Consider the following 20,937-nt stretch of genomic DNA (forward strand, 5'->3'; position numbering starts at 1 on the left):
GAAGCCAAAACGTCTCGATCGCCCCCCGGTGACTGGTCCTAGTAAAGGTCATAAGCCCCGCCTCCCCGTGTTAATTCAACGGGACAATTAAATTACACTTGTGATCTTTTTTCCAAAGGTAGTTTCTGTCATTTACTGTAGTTTTTATCACACTGATGTAAGTTCAAGTGTCTGTTTTTATAATAAGTTTGTTTTTAGTTACACGATTCTATAAAAACGGTGGTGTAACGTCATGACTGACAGCTGTGATTGACAGGTTCTATGAGCAAAGTAGTCACTGAAGCACCAACGGACTTTTTAAAATATATATATATATATAGAGTTGTTAGTATTTTTTAAAAATATTTATACTGTATTTATTTATATATTAATTTAAACATTTTACTATTTGAATATCTTTCTTAATGTTGTTCAAATTGACCTTTGGTCTCTTCTGAACACTGGGCCATACACACAGGCCTCAGTCAGGATGTTGAGGTGTAAGAGAGCCGTACTGAACACAGCGTCTGACTGGACACCCTCTGCTGGAAGCCACATCTCACAACAATGCTGGATCAGAACATTAAACACCCCTGATCGGACCTGAGCCAACTCCATGAGCTCACTCAAAATCTGTCAAAAACCAGAAAGCTTTTATTATATACACTAGCTATGTATATATCTTTTTATCACAAATACCTCAAAATATGTTGTGGATGTAAAGGGAGAAGGCGAAGTGCTTGTAGATCTTTCCCTGACCTGTTGTATGCAGGCCGTGATGCTGGGGTTCTGTTCCTCTGTGAGTTGCAGAAGCCCATGGTCAAAAGCTAAGCGCACGAATCCCTGCAGTGTGGACCAGAAGTCATGAGGGTTTGTGCTCAGAGCCTGAACCACCTTCCATGATGCACATACGGCCTCAACGCACAGAGATTCTTCACACTGCACCATCTGCTGGAGAAAATACACCCATGAACTAAACACGCATCACAACAACGTAATCTGTCCGTAAAAAGGCGCAGAAAAGTAATAGAAATATATATATATATATATATATATATATATATATATATATATATATATATATATATATATATATATATATATATATTTTTTTTTTTTTTTTTTTTTTTTTTTTTTTTTTTTTAAACCAACAGAAAATCATATTTCTACAATTGCAAACTTCCCTAAAATTCCTGATGTTATTATAATGTTACTGACACTTGTTTGGCACAAGAAACCTTAACTAAGATTATCAGTTGACTTAGATACTACTTACAAGACTACTTAGTTAACAGTAGAATATGTATGAATATGTATGTTCCAAACCTGTATGAATTTCTTTCTTAAAGGTGCATTAAGCAACTTTTCATGTTAAAAATACCTGTTTTTCTAACCCATACATGCTTAAACAATTGCCTGATGGGCTGAATGAGCCCTTCTCTGATCACTGCGATTGCCTCTATAATCCTGTACAGTAAAATAAATAAGAGGGATTCGGGCCGAATCTGAGACTGGGCGTGACGTCATGCGCGTTCAGTTGCAGTGTTGCAGTTTCATTTGTCGCCAGAGGGGGCATAGTTCTGCAAAAACTCAGAGACTTGCTCTTTGCACCTTTAACACAAAAGAAGATATTTTGAGCAATGTCGGTAACCAAACAGTTGAGGGGCCCCCCATTAACTTCCATAGTATGGGGGAAAAAATACTATGGAAGTCAATAGGGTCCATCAACTGTTTGGTTACCGACATTCTTCAAAATGTGTTCTTTTGTGTTCAGCAGAAGAAAGAAATTCATAAAGGTTTGGAACAACTTGAGGGTGAGTAAATCATGACAGAATTTTCATTTTTGGGTGAACTATTCCTTTAACCCATGTAATTACCTTACATTACCCAGTGTAGAACACTTACTGTAATATAAAGTGCAAGTTTCTCTCTTCTCAAGTCGTCACGTTGTGTGAAGGCTGGGGAGCGAGTAGGTAAGCAAGTCGTGCAACATTCATTGTGCACCGCATAGGAACGTCCCGTTGTATTAGACGCACTAGGTTTAGGAGAGAGTGCCACACCCCTGTTTGTTTTGTTTAATATTTAGAATAGTTTAGTTAGGGCGTTTCACGTTGAAGACTTTTCTGTTCTACATTTTATGTAATTGTCAGTTTAGTTGATAAAACTAGTTAGATGAGTTTCATTTATTTATTTTGTTTGGTACCTCTCATGCTCGCCTTCCCATCTTAGGTTGTTATTTGTATTGTTGTCATTTGTCTCTTGTAAATATAGATTTTTCACCTTTTTAACTTGGCACTGTACACAAAAATAAACCTTTTAATTTAATTCAAGAGTACAGTCTATGTCCTTCTCTTTTGCTGCCCCACCTGTGGCAAGACTGATGCCATGAAGTCCAGCACCGGGAGAACGAGATGACCAGGCAATAATGCCAGAGCGTCCACCGCAGCCCTCAGGACCTCAGGAGCTTCAGGAGCCCGGACGGTCCCAGCAGACTTCTGCAGGAAACTCAGACACGTCCACTGATCTCCAATAAACTGGGCCACAATTCTCCCCCAGTCCTTCAGCAAGAGGCCATCTTCTGGATGACTAGAGTAAACACACATTCATACATGAATAAGTCATAATGCTCCTCAGAAAAAATTACTTTGATAAAAGTTCTCCTCCATATGGATGTGGAAGATTATGATAGAATAGGTGGTTTGCAGTCACGTGATTGTGATGACGCCCGAAATTCAGATGGAGGACAGGAAGTGAAGAGCGGAATGGACGAGATGGAGGAAAGTCCGAACGTACTACTTTTAGACGCTATTACAAGAGAAAGATATAACAAAAAATTGAAACATATGTTGGACGTGATCCTTACGTTATGAAGAGGAGCGATTTTTCAACTGAACTGAAAGATTTGCCTGTAACATTACGTTTGTCTTCAGTTACAGCAGGGGTAACTTACAAACTCAAAGAAAAGAAGAAACAATTACTTTGACTTTACAAAGTTCGGAAACTGGTAACGTACGTTACACAAACATAGCCCCATAAGTTGTATTAACTCACCTTTGACGAAGTGAATACTCATAGGCGTCGATTTCGGTGGGGACGCGTACCCACCAGATTTCGTCACGAGTCATTTTGTACCCACCACTTTTAACTTAACGTCCATAATAATTGGACTTTGGGTTAGATTTTTTTTTACAGTTTTCAGTGGTTACGAGGAGCAATATGAGAGAGAAATTTGGTGATCGTTGTTTAGGTAGGCTACATTAAACCATAAAGCTTTTTCAGGACTTATAAAGCCCATGAGAACCCTGAGGAGTCAACCCACAGCCGCTCCGCTGCCCTGCTGAAAATGTGAAGCAGAAACGCCAGATAACGTCAGATTAATGTCAGATAACGTCCATAATAATTTGACATTTGGTTCGCTTTTTTGACCGTTTTCAATGGTTATGAGGAGCAATGAGAGAGAAATTTGGTAATCATTGTAACATTAAACCACGTCATGTCATATTGTCAACATGGTAGGCCTACTTATGAAGCAGAATAGTGGGTCATATGTCTAATGCTTTTTGAAAACTTAAGGCTTTCTTCTTCATAAAACGAGTCGGACATCATCACATTTTTGTATACATTTTTATTTATTTACATAAGCTACAGGACATAGTATTTCAAAACATGACCTGCGCGAAAGAGAAAAAAATAAATAAAGCGTCATTGTACCCAGCACATTTCAAACCAAACTGACGCCCATGTGAATACTGCACACACGGGCATTCTCCTCCCGACCGCAGGCTTAGGTTTGCAAGCCGTTTTTTCAGTCAATTTCTTGCATTTTTCCCCCTTATGAACAACTTTTGGTACACGATAAAAAACTCCTCGTGGTTTCTCGGTTTGATCGATTTGAGCAACCATAAACGACGCAAAACATAGGCATTTTGAGTTTGTTATAGTGCTTCCTAAATGTAGCACATTACTTCCTGCCCTCCATCTGCATTTCGCGCCATGGCAACGCAGTGAAGTGACGTCATATGCAAACAAGCTATTGAAATTTTTAGGTGAACTTTTCATTGAAGACCCACAGCAGCCATGATATAATGACCATGCCAACTATTCATAAGTAGGTAGCTTATTTAAGATGTTTTGGTAACACTTTACAAAAAGTCCCATTAGTTAAATCCTAGTTAGCATTACCTAACATTAACAATGAGCAACACTCTTTGTTAAGGTTAGTTAATAAAAAATACAAATCTTCATTGTTAGTTCAGAATATTAGATACAACTTAATTTTAATAATGTTTTGGTAAATGTTGATATTAACTGAGATTAAAAAATGCTTATTTTTCATTGTTAGTTTATGTTAACCAATGTGTAATGTAATGTAAAATTGGTAAGTTCACCCAAAAATGTAAATTGTGTTATTAATTGCTCACCCACATGCAGTTCTAAACCAGTAAGACTTTTGTTCATCTTCGGAACACAGATCTTTTTGATGAAATCTGAGCTTTATGTCCCTCCAATAAAAGCCTAAATTCAATCTGTTCATCATATAAAGCGATCATGTCTCTTCAGAAAATTTGGACTAAACCGCTCAATTCAAATGAATTAGTTTTACGATCTCTTTATGAACTTTTTGAAGCGTCAAAGTGTCAGTTGAGTAGCTGTCAATGGAGGGACAGAAAGCTCTCAGATTTCATTAAAAAGATCTTCATTTGTGTTCTGAAGACGAATGAAAGTCTTACGCATTTGGAACGACATGAGGGCGAGTAATTAATGACAGAATTTTCATTTTTGGGTGCTCTATCCCTTTAACTAACAATTGGAGCCTTAGGTCTACCGAAATTGTTTTAGAGCTTGAACAGACCTGACTGTCGCAGTTGTGGGCTTCAGTAATGTCTGGTTGAGATGCTGGGATGATGATGATGATGATGAAGGGTAGAAATAGTCAGTCAGCGAGTGAAGAGATCTCATGGCCTCAGACTGGGACTTCAGGACACCTCGATCAGCCACGTCACACAACAGCGCAAGTGTGGCCATACTGACCGCTCTCTGAACCTGCCCTGGCACAGAGGGATTCTGGGAAAACACAGTTTAGATCTCATTCCATCAGAAATTGCCATCCACTTACAAAATGTTTTAGTAGGTGTCTAATTTGCTAACTTAAGAAAAACATCCAAAATTATATATATGAACAATATACTGGGAAAAAAAGGAACCAACACAACTGAGGTTTAGCTCAAAGAATTGGGAAAGAATATCTGCTTTGAAAAAAAATTAAACAAGACTGTTGTGCTGCTCGACTTACTTTACGGTTCTTGTAAATACTTGAATCTAAATCAAATATTTCTGTAATGACAGCCTAACTTTATATTTGACTTAAAAGTGAAGGGAAATAGAGCATATACACAAGAGCATTCTAGGGATAATTTTAGGGTTGGTAAGATTTTTTATGTTTTTGAAAGAAGTCTCTTAAGCTCACCAAGACAAGTACAGTAAAAACAGTAATATTGTGACATATTTCAAATGTAATTTATCCCTGCATTGGCAAAGGTGAATTTTCAGCATCATTACTCCAGTCTTCAGTGTCACATGGCCCTACAGAAATTCTCATATGCTGATATGTACAAGAATATGTACAAGAAACATTTATTTTTGTTATCAATGTTGAAAACATTTAACAGTTAATATGTTTGTGCAGCACCTGTTCAGAAGGTTCATTGAGGATCCTCAAGCAGTGAGTGGTGAGTTTTGGGATGTAGTTCTGCTGCAGATTTGAGCCGTACCACGAAACAGTGGAGTAAGTGAGAACCAGCTCCCTTAATACTGAGAGATAAAGTTCAGACCTCTCCGTATCACATAACTAGAGAGAGAAGACAGATACAACAGTGTAAAAATCCCCTGAAAATCCAGCTAAACCAGATGGTAGTTTATTTTACATGGTTTTAAGTGGTTCAAATTGATGGTCATCAGCTAGTCTAAATGGTTGATGGAACAGGTTTCGACATGGTCGACCCGCTGATTAGTGCTGGTACACCACCTTTGATCAGCAATAAACCAGTTTTGACAACCCAGGCTTAGTTTTTCCCGGTAGGATTCTGTGTGTTACTCTGTGAAAACACTCACCTCCCTCAGTTCCCCACTCAACCTCCTCAGCAGAAACTCCTGCACTGAATCCACCACCGACAGCATGTGCGTCTTCAAAGCGACAGCCACAACATCTTCTACAAACATCCAAAGACATCAGCTTCCATTCAGCATGTCCAAACACAGCATGTTTGTCTTCTTTTCTCAAACACAACACACACCATTCTCCTGCTCTGTATCTGAGCGTCTGCGATGCAGCTGCAGCAAGCTCAACAGTAACTGCAGGCTCTTGTCCGTCTTGTGAAGCACCAGATAGACATTAGTGCTAAGTCTCCGTAAGACATCCAGTAGAGGCTGGAGAAGCAGTTCTAGACCAGGTTCCTCACTCCTGGTCTTCTGGAGGTCTGCTGTAAGCAGTACGGCCCGCGCCAGCAGCTCGGCCTCAGCTGGATCAGGTAGACTTCCTTTTTGATCTGCCAGAAGAGAAGAAACTATACTCACGTACAGCCTAAACTCTAATATAATTTTTGATATTTTTTTTTACTAGTGGGTGCAGGACACTATAGTTCATTTATGTAAGTGAGGATCGCAAAATAAAAGTAAACTGTGACATATAATACCCAAAAACTCTTCAACCAGTGGACTACCAGTAAAATTTATAAAAATTTGGGAGCAAAAATTATTCCGAAACTTTGACCTGACCTTGTTTTGCTTAAGTTTTTCTTTAATTGCTAATGTGACCTTTTTACACCACAGACTGAACAAAATGAAGCATTGCTTGGTAATTGGTTGAGCTAAATCTAATTGTGTACAGCTGACAGCCATTCAACATAATTTATTTGTGAGACAGTCTAACAGAAGGATGGCCAAAACCAGTGAAATATCAACTGATTTGATAACTCTGAGTTCTTATCATATTTTATTTCCATTTTCTAAACTATAGCGAATAAACTGTGATAATGTGAGAAATGTTGAAGGTGTCTGAATAAATTTTGGTTTGACTGTATGTACAACATACTATTTTAAGGGCATAGCTAAATGTGACGTATTACAATGGGTTTATTTATGGATTGTTCACTGAAATTAAAAAAAGTTGTCATTTCAGGGCTCAGCAGCACTAAAGATTTTTTTTTACTGGCCCCACCACAAAAAAGTAATAAATAAATAAAATACCGGTAGGCCTAGTTATAGTCTTTGTTGTTTTGGACCCATAACCTTAATAAATAAGGCTGTTACACCAAAAACTATTAGCACAAATACAATTGAACAAAGACAAACATACAAATCAAATAAACACAGCTTTTCATATTTTTCTGGGAAGTCTAACAGTAATTTTCATGTATAGACCCTTTTACAGTTGGTAAACATGGTGACGTATTTGTGTGGGCGGGGCTTAGCTGGAGGCAGAAAGATCCCTCTGGCCGCTTCACTAACGCTAGTTTGCCAGTTTGTTAGCTTGTTTTTTTAACAATGACTGGAGAAAATCCAGTTTTATCTTAATGTGCAAGGTCACTCACTGTCCAGGACCGCGATTGTTATTTGCAAAAGTTAATTTTAACGGACGGAACCAGATGACCATACACGCTCAGTCAATGGATGGACGATCTGACAGGATTAACGTTAACGCTACCAACTGTTGAGTGGCCTGACTTCTACACCTGCCCGATAGAGAAACTGAGGACATATAAATCTTTAGATGCCTATAACTATGTGCTGAATGGTCATGTAAAGATTTGTGTGTACGATCCGCAGTTCTGCCTAACCAGCGCCAAGAAGACGACAATGTAAAGAGTGACATATTACGGTGCAATTTTAAAGATGTGGATATTTTCTAGAAATAAAAATTCCAGATACAGCATACTCATTTTTCATCGATTCTTGCACCCAATAACACAACAAGATGACATTTAATAATAAAAATAATAATTTAAGCTCCTTATTATGTAGCCGAATCTGTGCTGGTTTGTATTGGCCGCCTCCAGTTTTCCGTTTGTTTTGCCTCCAGCTAGCGCCGTGACGTAACTGTGACGTCGGCGCAAAAGGGGTCTATAGAAAATGAATAATCAAATGTAAAATAGCACTGCATAGTCTTCATCATTGTATAAATTAAATATAGATTAATCCTTATTAAAGTTACAAAAGTTATTCAGTCAAGAGCAATGAGTGAGAATTTCTTTGTCCTTTGTTGTTTGATTAACATTAAAACAAAGACAGCAACCGGTTTATTAAGCTGCTGTCACTTTAAGAGCTGCAAGGATCCAATATACTGTTACACCTGCGTTTTATAGGTGAACAGTTTGCTCACTTAAAGGGGTCATGAACTGGCTTTTTTAATTTTTTTATATTGTTGTCTGAGGTCAACTTCTGACGTTCGCTTGTTTTTTACATTCAAAAACATCAAAATGAATAAGTAATAGGCTATTTTCAACCCTGGTTTTGAGGCTAGCTCCTGAAAGGTTTTTATGGGCGTGCCGCATTGAAGACTTGGAAGTAAACGCCCACTGCTATGATTGGATAACAGTTTTGCATATTATAATGAGTTTCATGTAATGCGGGAATCAGTGGGCGGGGCTAAACAGGCAGTGTTGAAGTAGGTGTTGATCTTCTTCTGCGGAGGCGGTGTTTGATACCCTTTGACGTCATAGATCCCCACTTTGAAAAACCTGTCGTTCGCTGTGCCTGGTGTCAATAAAAGCTTTTATTGGACTAACAAGGAAGTTTTCAGTTCTGAAACTTACAGGATATTCTTATAGTATGATGACCTCTTATATGTCAAAAGCTCAAGGAAAATTTGATTTCTCAGTTCATCACCCCTTTAAGATATAACAGACTATGTTTACTAGGATACTCGCCAAGACACACATTTTTTGACGTAATTTTGTAGCTTTGTGCGCAAGAAGAAGGACATTCGCACGGTGTCTGAGAAGCGGCTTTCTGGGTGCTCGCACATAAAACTTCTCACACTATTGAATCAACTCGCATTGCAGAGGGTTGGATTCCAACGATATCGTTGTCATCCTTTTAGTGTGAATGAGTATTGACAGGAATTTTGTTACAGGATTGACAAAGGATGTTGATGTAGAAATGTTGTGCGGTCTCTCACCTGAGTTGGCTGTAACAGCGAGAAAGGTCTTGAGTCGCTGCTGGACGTAGCTGAATATAGAGACACCTTTACAGTCTGAAGTTGCAGCGCGAAGTTCAGAAGAGCCTAAATCCTCGTCAGTCAGAAGAAAACGGCCTTCATTAGTCTGGAGCCAATTACACAGCTGTGATGGGAGCAAAGTTTGAGCTTTAGTACGCTGTGAATATTAGTTAAGATACAAATACTTTGCATTTTGTGCATGACTTATAAATTCTGGTTTAGTTAGACTTTGAGTTTACCTCCTTCCAAAGTGCTGTACCCCGACATAGAGACTCATCAGCTCGAAAATGTACGAGGAAACCAAAAATCTCATCTAGAGACACAGTGGACTGCCAAAACAAGAAAATCATTCAGATATCTGTTCTGTTTGATCCTTAAAGTAACTATTAAATGCCTTTGCTAAGAAATGACATTAAGGAGGTTGTGTGCATGTTTCATAACTAATCGCAGTGAGCCATGTTTCAACATGTGGAGGCACAAGATGTACAGTGGAGTTATTTAAATATCAGTTTGCCTCACCTCAGCTATTGTATGGTAAAAGAAAGTCATGTGGGATTGGAACAAAGTGAGGGTGAGTTTATGATGAAAACAAGTCAACTATTACTAACCCTATAAAGCTTATAGTATTATATTTAATACGAGAATTTCTAAAGCCTCTAAACTGTCAACATAATCAAAATTTTACGTTTTAGCAAGTACAAGGCCTTTTAGAATAATTATAAAATGTGGTACATGTGCTTTGCTGTGAAATTATTTTTAAAAAGTAAACAATACCTTTAGGATAACTTTATATTGTTAGTAATATTTCAAGATGAACATTTACTGGACTGAAGCAACTGATTATCCACGCATCACAGGTTCTCAATGAATGCATTATTTATATACGTCACATGTTAATATGCGAGTATTAAATATGATTCAACAGGCTTTTAAGAAATGTGTATCTCTCAATCATCATCATATTGCATTGCATTACATGTTTTGCCCCCTACAATGAAAACTTAAGCATAAAACTAAGCATTTAAATGTAATCTTACTAAGACACTTACATTAATGCTACCAGAATTTCATCTTACATTTTGGACATATAAATAACAACATCTGTACCTAATTGCATTTTTTCTGCTCACTTTGGGCCTAAATAAAAATAAAAATGAGGTGTTTGTTTTCTCCTTGAGAGCGAACTACATGAGCCATAAAATCCAGATGTACTATCAAATATGATTTTAAAAAAACATAAGTAATTTAAAAAAAAAATGTGTCTAAAGGTAAACTGCTCCACTTAAAGAGATTATTCTGAATATTATTTAATATCAGACTGTGTTAAAGGGTTAGTTCACCCAAAAATGAAAATTCTGTCATTAATTACTCACCCTCATGTTGTTCCAACCCCGTAAGACCTTCGCTCATCTTCAGAACACAAATTAAGATATTTTTGATGAAATCTGAGTGCTGGATCACTCCTCCACAGGCTTATGGACACTATAACTTGCTGGCACAGAAAATGTATTAAAGACATCGTTAATATAGTCCAAGTGACTCCAGTGGCTCAATCTTAAGTTTATAAAGCGACGAGAATACTTTTTGTGCGCAAAAACAAACAAAAATAACGACTTTATTCCACTTTTCATTTCCTTCTCTCTGGGCCTCGAGTCTTTTCACGTAGTGTTTAAGCGTAGCGCGTCTGTGTTGCACGTCACCACGTAGGCTCACTATTGGGCGACGCTGATCATGTGTGTGATGCGTGTGACGTGCAACACAGACGCGCTACGCTTAAACACTACGTGAAAAGACTCGAGGCCCAGAGAGAAGGAAATGAAAAGTGGAATAAAGTCGTTATTTTTGTTTGTTTTTGCGCACAAAAAGTATTCTCGTCGCTTTATAAACTTAAGATTGAGCCACTGGAGTCACTTGGACTATATTAACGATGTATTTAATACATTTTCTGGGCCTGCAAGTTATAGTGTCCATAAGCCTGTGGAGGAGTGATGCAGCACTCAGATTTCATCAAAAATATCTTAATTTGTGTTCCGAAGATGAACAAAGGTCTTACGGGGTTGGAACAACATGAGGGTGAGTAATTAATGACAGAATTTTCATTTTTGGGTGAACTAACCCTTTAAGGATCTGAAGGAAAAAAGCAACTGTACAGTACCACATCTGTCAGGCAGAGAGCGGCATGGAGCAGAAAACACTGTGAAGCTCCTCTCAAAAGAACCTGGTGAGTGATCATAGTACAGCGCAGAACTTCTCTGAAAAAAACACAAACATGAAAATACAATGAGCAGATCATGTGAATTACAAACACATCTTTTTTTCTTTCTTTTTTTTACAGTCTGTGGTGTCTATTCAAAAGACTTGGTTTAAAACTCTTGATTCACAAGCATTAATTGTACGATTTTTGGTTTCAAATCATCAGAGTTTTGGGTGAACAGACTTTTAAAGGGTAACTCTCGCCAAAATTTAACCTAGGCTCTTTTTGTTAATCTACCTGAGTCAAACTTTCGTGTAAAAGCATAATTAGAATGGAAATGCCACTTTTAAGATTGACCATATTTTCTTTTTAGGTCAAAATGCCTTTTGAATGGGAGTGCATGGGGCACTTCTATGATAGCAACAAAATCGCTATTTTTAAAACACTAAGAAGGCTCAACACAACATGAAATTGTGCTCAAAGTATCACCTAAAACGAAAATACGGTCAATCTTAAAAGTGGAGTTTCCATTCTAATTATGCTTTTACACGAAAGTTTGACTCAGGTAGATTAATAAAAAGAGCCTAGGTTCAATTTTGGTGAGAGTTACCCTTTAATGGAGTACCAGAACTCTCTCAGGTTTCATTAAAAATATCTTTATATGTGTTTCAAAGATGAACAAAAGTCTACCGGGTTTGGAACGACATTAGGGTGAGTAAATGATGTCTAAATTTTCATTTTTCGGAGAACTTTTCCTTTAACTCTCTCTATATTTCTCCAATTGCAGGATTTCATGATTCCAGCAGCTAGTAGTTTGTACCTGAACGCGTGGAGTCCATCAGATCCCAGTAAAGGACAAGGGGACAGACAGGACAGGGCCTGGGACAGAAAGAGCAGCGGGACTGCGCACCATTGCCGTGAACCCAACCGCTGAATGAGCTGCAGCAACACTGAACCTGAACACAATAACTATTATTATTTCTGGATGTGGAATTTCAGGATTTAAACCAACTCAAAATATCCTGAACTCTTTCTGATGGATTTATTTAATAGCCTAAAACAGAGACCAAACCCCTCTTTACCTCTGTTCTCTTCTGGCAAACTGCTGAAGAAATTCACCATAAAGTTTTGGAGTTTCACTCCCAGCTCTGGACAATCTCTGATGTTCTGCTGCGGTGCCCTGTGGAAACAAACAGCTTAAAAACATTCAAAGATAGAGACCAAACTAATTGTATTATGTAATAAAACTTTGTCTAGTGTGAATTTTAACACCAGGGGACAATTACCTGTGATAAAGAGCGCTCTCTGCAAGAACATCCATGAGAGGGCCGATTACAAACTGAGAACCAGAAAAACATTCATTATCAATAAATGCTTTCACAAACTATTTTACTTGCATAATGTGACCTATTTCTGGGTTATGACTATCTCATAAGGCATAAGATCCCACTATCCTAAACCTATAAAGCCTACTGGATCATATTTGATTTGCGAGTTTCTAAGGCCTCTAAATTATCAACATGATCAAAGCTTTGCTGAACAACCTTTTGTGCTCAATCTACCTCTAACCTTCTGTCGTCTGATTGATGGTTTATACATTTTTAGCAAGTAAAAGGTCATTTAGTATAATTATAAATTATACTAAATATTAATATAAATTATACACTTATACAGGTCATTTGCTTTGAAATCTTTACTGATTTGTATAAAGTAAGAATACATTTTATATTGTTAGTGATATATTAAATATATACCGAATATTGACTGAATTTCACTGACTGAAGCAACTTTGGTTTTCATGATTATCCATGCCAGTCAAATATGATACATCATTTTTTTAATGAAAGTATATTTGTCAGTCGTTAATGCATTGCATTGAATTGAATGTTTTTTCCTTCTCAAGTGTGAGCTCAATATTCTCCCATATCATACTAGATGAGCCTGATCAAAAGAAAATCAATATGTAAACTTTTTATTAAAGATTTTTAAAAATTTTGTCTAAAGGTATGCTATACTGTTCTATTTCAAAAAACAGATTTTTCGGACTATTAATTCAGATTCAAGTCAGATTTTACAGGGTTAAAGGGATAGTTGACCCAAAAAAGGAAATTCTTTCATTAATTACCGTCATGTCGTTCCAAACCCGTAAGATTTTCATTCAGCTTCATATTTTTGATGAAATCTGAGAGCTTTCTGTCCCTCTATTGACAACTACGCAACTACCACTTTGACGCTTCAAAAAGTTCATAAAGAGATAATAAAACTAATCCATATGAATTGAGTGGTAAAATTTCCTTAAGAGACATGATCGCTTTATAAACAGATTTAATTTAGACTTTTATTCACATCTAAACATACACCAACTCACACATCAGATGTGGTAAATGGAAGCTCAAACATGTTCATTTGACGTGTGAGAACCAATGAGGTTCATTCTCGTGTTACACAGCACTTTTGAGCTTCAGCAAGAACCAATGAGGTTCATTCTCGTGTTGCGCAGCACGTTTGAACTTCAGCAAGAACCAATGAGGTTCATTCTCGTGTTACGCAGCACGTTTAAGCTTCAGCAAGAACCAATGAGGCTCATTCTCATGTTACGCAGCACGTTTGAGCTTCAGAAAGAACTAATGAGGTTTGTTCTCGCGCTTCAAGCATGTACGGTTGAGCTTCTGTTTATGTTCGCTAATCAATGTTTAAATGAAAATAAAAGCCTAAAATAAATCATCACATAAAGCGATCGAGTCTCTTAAGAAAATTTTGACTAAACCACTCAATTCAAATGGATTAGTTTTACAATATCTTTATGAACTTTGAAGCATCAAAGTCGTAGTTGCACAGCTGTCAATGGAGAGGACAGAAAGCTCTCAGAGTTCATCAAAAAGATCATCTGAAGATCTTCTCACGGTTTTAGAACGACATGAAAGTGAGTAATTAATGAAAGAATTTTTTATTTTTGGGTGAACTATGCCTTTAAGATTCAAGGATGGATGGATACCTGCGAGAATGCCAAAGCAAACGCAGAACGACGCAGTGCTTTCAGCTCTAACAGGTGACTGACTCCTTCTTTCATTACTGCCTTGTTCTCACTGTGAAACATGCGCTGATACACACACAGCAGCCAGGACGGAGAAAACAGCCCACCTGATTATGGAGAGAGTCGGGGAACAGATTTAAGACAAATTAGAGTAAAACTGATATTGTGCTGCCACATAAGAAACATGACAAACCTTGAATATCTGTTGCCGTTGTCTCAACAAGCACGTCAATCCTGTTGAGTACAGGTCGAATCACGTGAATCTTTTAAAAAAAAGATAAATAAACAGCATAAGACACACATAGAGAGGTTAAATATTATTTGCATAAAATCTAATTAGTAAAGTGAACATAAAACACAGTTAAAAAATATTTTATTTCCATAATCCGACAAATATTCAGATTGTTGGCCGGTTAATATGAAATTTTAATCAAATAATCAAAATATATTTTCTTTTCTCTGATGACGTGTTTACAGCCACGAGGGCGGGACAACCTGTCACTCACATGACATCACAGCAATTGCAAACCACAACCCTCCAATCAATTACAGATGGACAAAATCAAGTCCCGCTCTACATTTTTTTATTGTTCAAGAAGCCTTTTCACTCGTATAAATAGGCAGAAGTAGTGACTAGGTAGTTTAGGCCAGTTGGGTTTCAAGATTCTAAAACTCAGAAATAAAGTATTCTTACCTGGTTCTCCTCAAGAGTCTCTAACACTAGACCAAAATCTTCCCAGAATTCTCTCAGTAACTGCTGTTGTTCTGGCATCCATCTGAAAAGGACTTCATCTGCAGAGATCCAAGACATGTGTGATGTGAACAACATTAGAAGTCATGAACATATTGCACAGACAGATCCTGAAGATCATCCTACCTGTGTGGGGTTCCACGCTGGTAAACACATCTTCTTTCTTGATCTCTGCCAGTGCCACACACCTGGTGAGCAGGTAAAGCGCCCGTTTGCGGGTCACACTGTCCTTGTGAGTCAATCCGGCCTGAATTGCCCTAAAAAACCTTTGAGATCTTCTAGGATCTGGCCGGTCCTGAGAGGTTTCCGGAGAGTAGAGGTGGTCAGAGAGAGCAGTGAGACACAACAGAACCCGAGCCGACACTGATTCTGTCTGATCTCTCTGATGCCATGACAGCAAATCCTCCCATATCTGATGTAGGACCTCTGATTCAGCCTCTTTATGGCATGACTTGAGTATGGTGAACCAGATCCGTACTATGATTTTTGAAGCTATGGAGTCAGATAGATCTTTTACACAGCAAAGTGTGCAGGATAGAGTCCTGGAGATGATGTCTCCGTCATATGAGATGCTAGATAACAGCACTGCAGTGACTTCAATGGCAACATCTACGTCTAACCTGCCGGTTTCATTGATGCCATCATCTCTCGTCATCAGCACTTGCAGAAGACCATGACTTACCTGCTCAGGTACATCGTCAGCCTGACAGGTACTGACACAGACTGCAAAGAGTCCACAGACAGAGCTGAGCAGATCCTTACCTCCATCATCTGCACTGGAGATCATTTTCAGTAGCGGCATGCATTGATCCCATATAACTGACTTCACCTTACAAATAAAGCGCTCCTCTTGTGATTTATTGGAAAGCTCCTTGATCAAAACAGTTAAAGCTTCAATCTCCTCTATTTCGGGGCGTGATGAGCTTGGCCAGCACAAATTATTGATCAAATTCTCGGGTTCGGGATAGTGGGACAATAGGGTGCTTATCAAAAAATTAGCCATCTCCCTTATAAGATAAAAACATCCGCAGCTTCAAAACAGTAAAATCCGGTTCGATGTTTTGCCTTCTTCACACGTGTGAACCAGTGCGTCTACTTCCTGAAATATTACGTGGACGATTGGCGCATGCGCTGTGTGAGCAAAGTTGCTGCCAGCAGGGGGCGCGTGGTGGCTAATAACGGGAGGTCCGACAAAACATATATTTTTTAGTTATTTCTTTTTTGCATATTTACAATTTACCTGATATTTACCTTGGTGGAGTTTATACTAAACGTAAAGTTTTTGCCAGTTTTAATAAAATGCGGTAAATTAATATTACACTTTTTATGGAAAGTAATGTGTTACGTGTTTATACTGTCTATGGTGTTACGTTACGTTTGTGTTAGCCTAGTTTTTCTCACCTGGGGTGGGCTGCAATATATGTACGGTGGGCTTGCTTGTTTGTTTTTAATAATAAAAAGAAACCCCTAATTCTGTTCCAAGCCAAATGTGCTCCTTAAAACTTATGGCCATGAACTACGGATACACTTGACTTGGTGCATAGATCGTAAACCATTACTATCGTTTATTTTGGGATAATTTTCTCTGTTTAACTCGGGATAAGAACGCAAAAAATGATAAAGAAAGAGATACTGTACGTTAATTTTGAACGTAGTACGGTCTAAATATAGTGGTCTAAGGCTCTCGTTAACTTGGGTTCAATTGATCATGCTACTAAACAACGATGTATAACCGAAATGAACTCATTTCATAACTGATGAACTTTACACAGTTATTGAACGGATTTGAGCTACTCTAAACAGTTGAACAATGATGACACGGTTAATTGTCTTTTTAGAGCTCTTAAGCCTTGAACTGTTGTTTGCATCACTGAATCATTATTTTCCTGTTTATCATGTAAAGCTGCTTTGAAATCTGTCTAAATTTGTATTAAGAGCTATATAAATAAAGGTGACTTGATAAAAGTACAATTCATATGCTACTACAATAGTGTTTAAGAAAATACAGCTATAGATAGCACAAGCACATCTGAAAGAAGTTAAAGATAATTTCACCTAGCATACTGTTTCCTAACATCTGATAGACATTAAGATGTCAGTTTTACATACATTCTAAATCATAAACATCTAGATCTTAACGTCTATTTGAAATCTGACAGGAAACATCATATAGACGTATTGCAGAAGAGCAAACACTCTAAAAAATACATCTTCCAGATGTAAACACGCACATCAAATAGACGTCTCCGTGATGTATGTGTGATCAAAGAGGCAGCGAAAAGCTGCAAAGAACAACAACAACAACAAAAAATAATGGTAACACTTTAAAATAAGGTTAATTAGTTAACATTTGTTATAGGCCTTTTAACTAACATGAAGTAACAATCAGCAAAACATTTGTTACAGTATTTACTCATGTTTGTTAATGTTAATAAAAATCCAGCTGTTCAATTTTGTTTATGTTGGTTCACAGTGCATTAACTAATATTAACAAATACAACCTTTGATTTTAATAATGTATTAGTAAATGCTGAAATGAATATTAACTAAGATTAATAAATGCTGAAGAAGTGCAGTTCATTCTTAGTCCATGTTAACTAAGGTAGTTAACTAATGTTAACCAATGAACCTTATTGTAAAAGTGTTACCAAAATAATTTTATATAATGAACCGTAAACACATCAAGAACCAATCAGGACAGGTCAGAAGCCATGGTATTACAAACCACTTCATATGCGCCGTTAAATTCCCATGAGGCAAGAAGAAAGATTTTTGATATTCATAGAAAGTTCAATGAAAAGGATGTATTTGCATTTATTAAATTAAGATTATTAAAGCATTTACTAAATATAAATCTTTTGTAACATTATAAATGTCATTGACTGTTAATTTCGATCGATTTAAGACATCCTTGATGAATACAAGTATTAATTTCTCTCTTTTTTAATCTTACCACAAATGTTTGAATGGTATTGTTTGCACAAAAATATGAAGCAGCACAACTGATTTCAACATTGATAATAATCATAAATGTTTCTTGAGCATCAAATCATCATATTAGAATGATGTCTGAAGGATAACGTGACACTGAAGACTGGAGTAATGCTGCTGAAAATTATAGCTTTGATCACAGGAATAAATTACATCTTATATAATGTAATAATATTTCACAATATTACTGTATTTTTGATTAAATAACCACAGTCTTGATGAGCAGAAGAGAAAAGTATCATTAGTTTCCTTTGTTGACAAACTAAAAATTAACTGCACTTCTACATCATTTATTAATCTTTGTTAATGTTAATTTCAACATTTACTAATGCGTTATTAAAATAAAATGTTGTAGGCTATTTGTTAACATTAGTTAATGCACTGTGAAGTAAAGTGACCAAACAATGAACAACTGTATTTATATTAACTAACATCAACAAATACGGTTAACACATGTATTGCTCATGGTCTTACTAAGTTATTTCAAGGAATAATGACGCTGGTAGGTCACATGATAATCACAACGTGGCAAATGCAGTACGTCCAGATTACATTCACATTCATATTAGGCTATATAGAACCTTTTTAGCGGCCGTTAAGTAATTACTTATTCAAAATAAGTACCTACTCAAGAGAGAATGCTATTTCGGACGCAGCTTCCATACTGATTTAAGTGTTCTTGAGTTGTATTTAGCAGATGCTGGCATAGTAGGTCATCCGTGTATTCCATGCATACAGCGAGATTCTGAAGTGTGCATACAATGGACACTTTACTTTCCCATGAGGCCACAGAGGGAGGATTTGTGAATGGCAGTGAAGCGAAGTAACCGACACTGGTAGGTCACATGACGACAACATGGTGGATGTAGTACATCCAGATTACATTACTACACACATTTACTATACAGAACATACTTTATTAGTGGTCACAAAGTACTTACAAAATAAGTACCTACTCAAGAGAGAGTATGCGATTTCGGACGCAGCCGAACTATTCGGACTGATTCAAAATGGATCATCAGCTCTTAAAGGGATTCAAATTCTGTATTCATTTTAATTTCAAACCTCCAACTGATTTCTTCTATTGAACACAAAAGAAGGTATTTTAAGTATGTTGGTAATCAGACCGTTTTGTTTACCACTGACTTCCATTGTATTGAGAAAAAAACATTCAGAAAGTCCTAATGAGTAATGACATGAGGGTGAGTAGGCTAAAGGATGACAGAATAGCATGAATCAATTGCATAAACAGCCATTATGTCAAGACAGTGTCTATGACCTAGCAGTTAGACAGTCAGTCTTACTTTTCGGTATCAAATTTGGCTAATGTGCGTTTTTATGTAGGCCTATCTGACTTGGAAAAAAGTTATGAACAGTCAAATAAATAATTTTGATGACTAACTTGTAAGACTAGTCTTAGCAGTTTATACAGCTGACCCAAGATCTGCCTGTGAATTAAAACAACCATTCGACTCAAAAGAACAATCTTTCAGGAATCGGATTCAAATAATTCAAAGCATTCAAATCTCAGAACGTTTTTTGCATCAATAATTTACTCCTAAATAATGATAATAGAACAATGTCATAGCTATTGAACCGAAAATACACAGTGAGTTCAAATATAATTACCAATCATAACACTAACCCTTATGGTTATGCTAATTGTCTTTATCAGTTTATTATATTTATATTAGGGCTGTCAAACGATTAATCGCGATTAATCGCATCCAAAATAAAAGTTTGTGTTTACATAATATATGTGTGTATGGAGTATAATTATTTTCTATATATAAATACACACACATGCATATATATTTAAGAAAAATGTGTTATTTATATATAAAATATTATATATACACAGTATATACATGCAAATATTTCTTAAATATATACATGCATGTGTGTGTATTTATATATAGAAAATAATTATACACCGTACACACACATATATTATGTAAAAACAAACTTTTATTTTGGATGCGATTAATCGCGATTAATCATTTGACAGCCCTAATTTATATATAATGAATCTTTAAAAAAATAAAAACACACACAATGGCCTGGTTTCAAAGACAGGGCTTAGATTAAGTTTAATTATGACATTTAAGTAGCTTTTATAAATCTGCCTTAGAAAAAAACATTACTGTTGCATCTTGAGACAAAACAATGGCACTGATATTTTAAGATATGTCAGTGCAAGTTGCTTTCAGTTAAAACAGCTCAAACATTTTAGTCTGGGACTAGGCTTAAGCCTCATCTCTGTGTACTGTAACTGGGGGAAAACTTGACAGATTCCAGCTAAGTTTATTTATACTATTCATTCTCAGTGTTTTTACAAGATGAAGAAATGACACCCAGCACTATGTACACAACCTCTGAGGGCTTGATGTGCATTTTGTAATTATCAAAATCAAAAGAGCTCCATGTATCCGGAACAAAACAAACATTGATCTATATATACTGCGAAAGAATCTTTGTTCATATCGTTACAGAAGTTCATCTCAGATCTGCATTACTTGGATAGGAAAATAACATATAACCTATTAAACCAATGGTTAGATCTGGCAAAAAAACACACACATGGAATATTTTGGTTTGACCTTTTAACTTTCTTTTCTAATCATGATTATTGGTTTGAGCGGGTTCACACATGCTTTGTAATTTGGGAACATGAGTATTGTCTGTACACAATGGTTCTTTGAAACAGGAGATCAGGCGGTGCAAGTTCAGTGTCTTTGAATGATGGAGCAAGATTAGCGTGACTCAAAATGCAG

General features: G+C 36.8%; 1 protein-coding gene across 1 annotated transcript in view; it reads right to left on the reverse strand.

The window, feature by feature from the left end:
* The window catches only part of tarbp1 (TAR (HIV-1) RNA binding protein 1), a 37,358-nt gene extending 21,090 nt beyond the window's left edge, over positions 1-16,268 (reverse strand). Inside the window, exons 1-17 of the mRNA XM_079854887.1 lie at positions 15,299-16,268; positions 15,116-15,213; positions 14,615-14,684; positions 14,383-14,528; positions 12,674-12,726; positions 12,470-12,567; positions 12,208-12,343; positions 11,349-11,445; positions 9,433-9,522; positions 9,155-9,317; positions 6,273-6,524; positions 6,091-6,188; positions 5,669-5,827; positions 4,832-5,043; positions 2,346-2,565; positions 739-927; positions 422-612 (exon numbers count right to left, since the gene is read on the reverse strand). Coding sequence (XP_079711013.1) covers positions 422-612; positions 739-927; positions 2,346-2,565; positions 4,832-5,043; positions 5,669-5,827; positions 6,091-6,188; positions 6,273-6,524; positions 9,155-9,317; positions 9,433-9,522; positions 11,349-11,445; positions 12,208-12,343; positions 12,470-12,567; positions 12,674-12,726; positions 14,383-14,528; positions 14,615-14,684; positions 15,116-15,213; positions 15,299-16,175 — 3,149 coding nt within the window. The 5' untranslated portion in view covers positions 16,176-16,268. The remainder of the gene's footprint in view (positions 1-421; positions 613-738; positions 928-2,345; positions 2,566-4,831; positions 5,044-5,668; positions 5,828-6,090; positions 6,189-6,272; positions 6,525-9,154; positions 9,318-9,432; positions 9,523-11,348; positions 11,446-12,207; positions 12,344-12,469; positions 12,568-12,673; positions 12,727-14,382; positions 14,529-14,614; positions 14,685-15,115; positions 15,214-15,298) is intronic.
* Positions 16,269-20,937: the final 4,669 nt, after the last annotated feature.

Source organism: Squalius cephalus, assembly GCF_949319135.1.
Source record: "Squalius cephalus genome assembly, chromosome: 21".
Lineage (NCBI taxonomy): Eukaryota > Metazoa > Chordata > Actinopteri > Cypriniformes > Leuciscidae > Squalius > Squalius cephalus.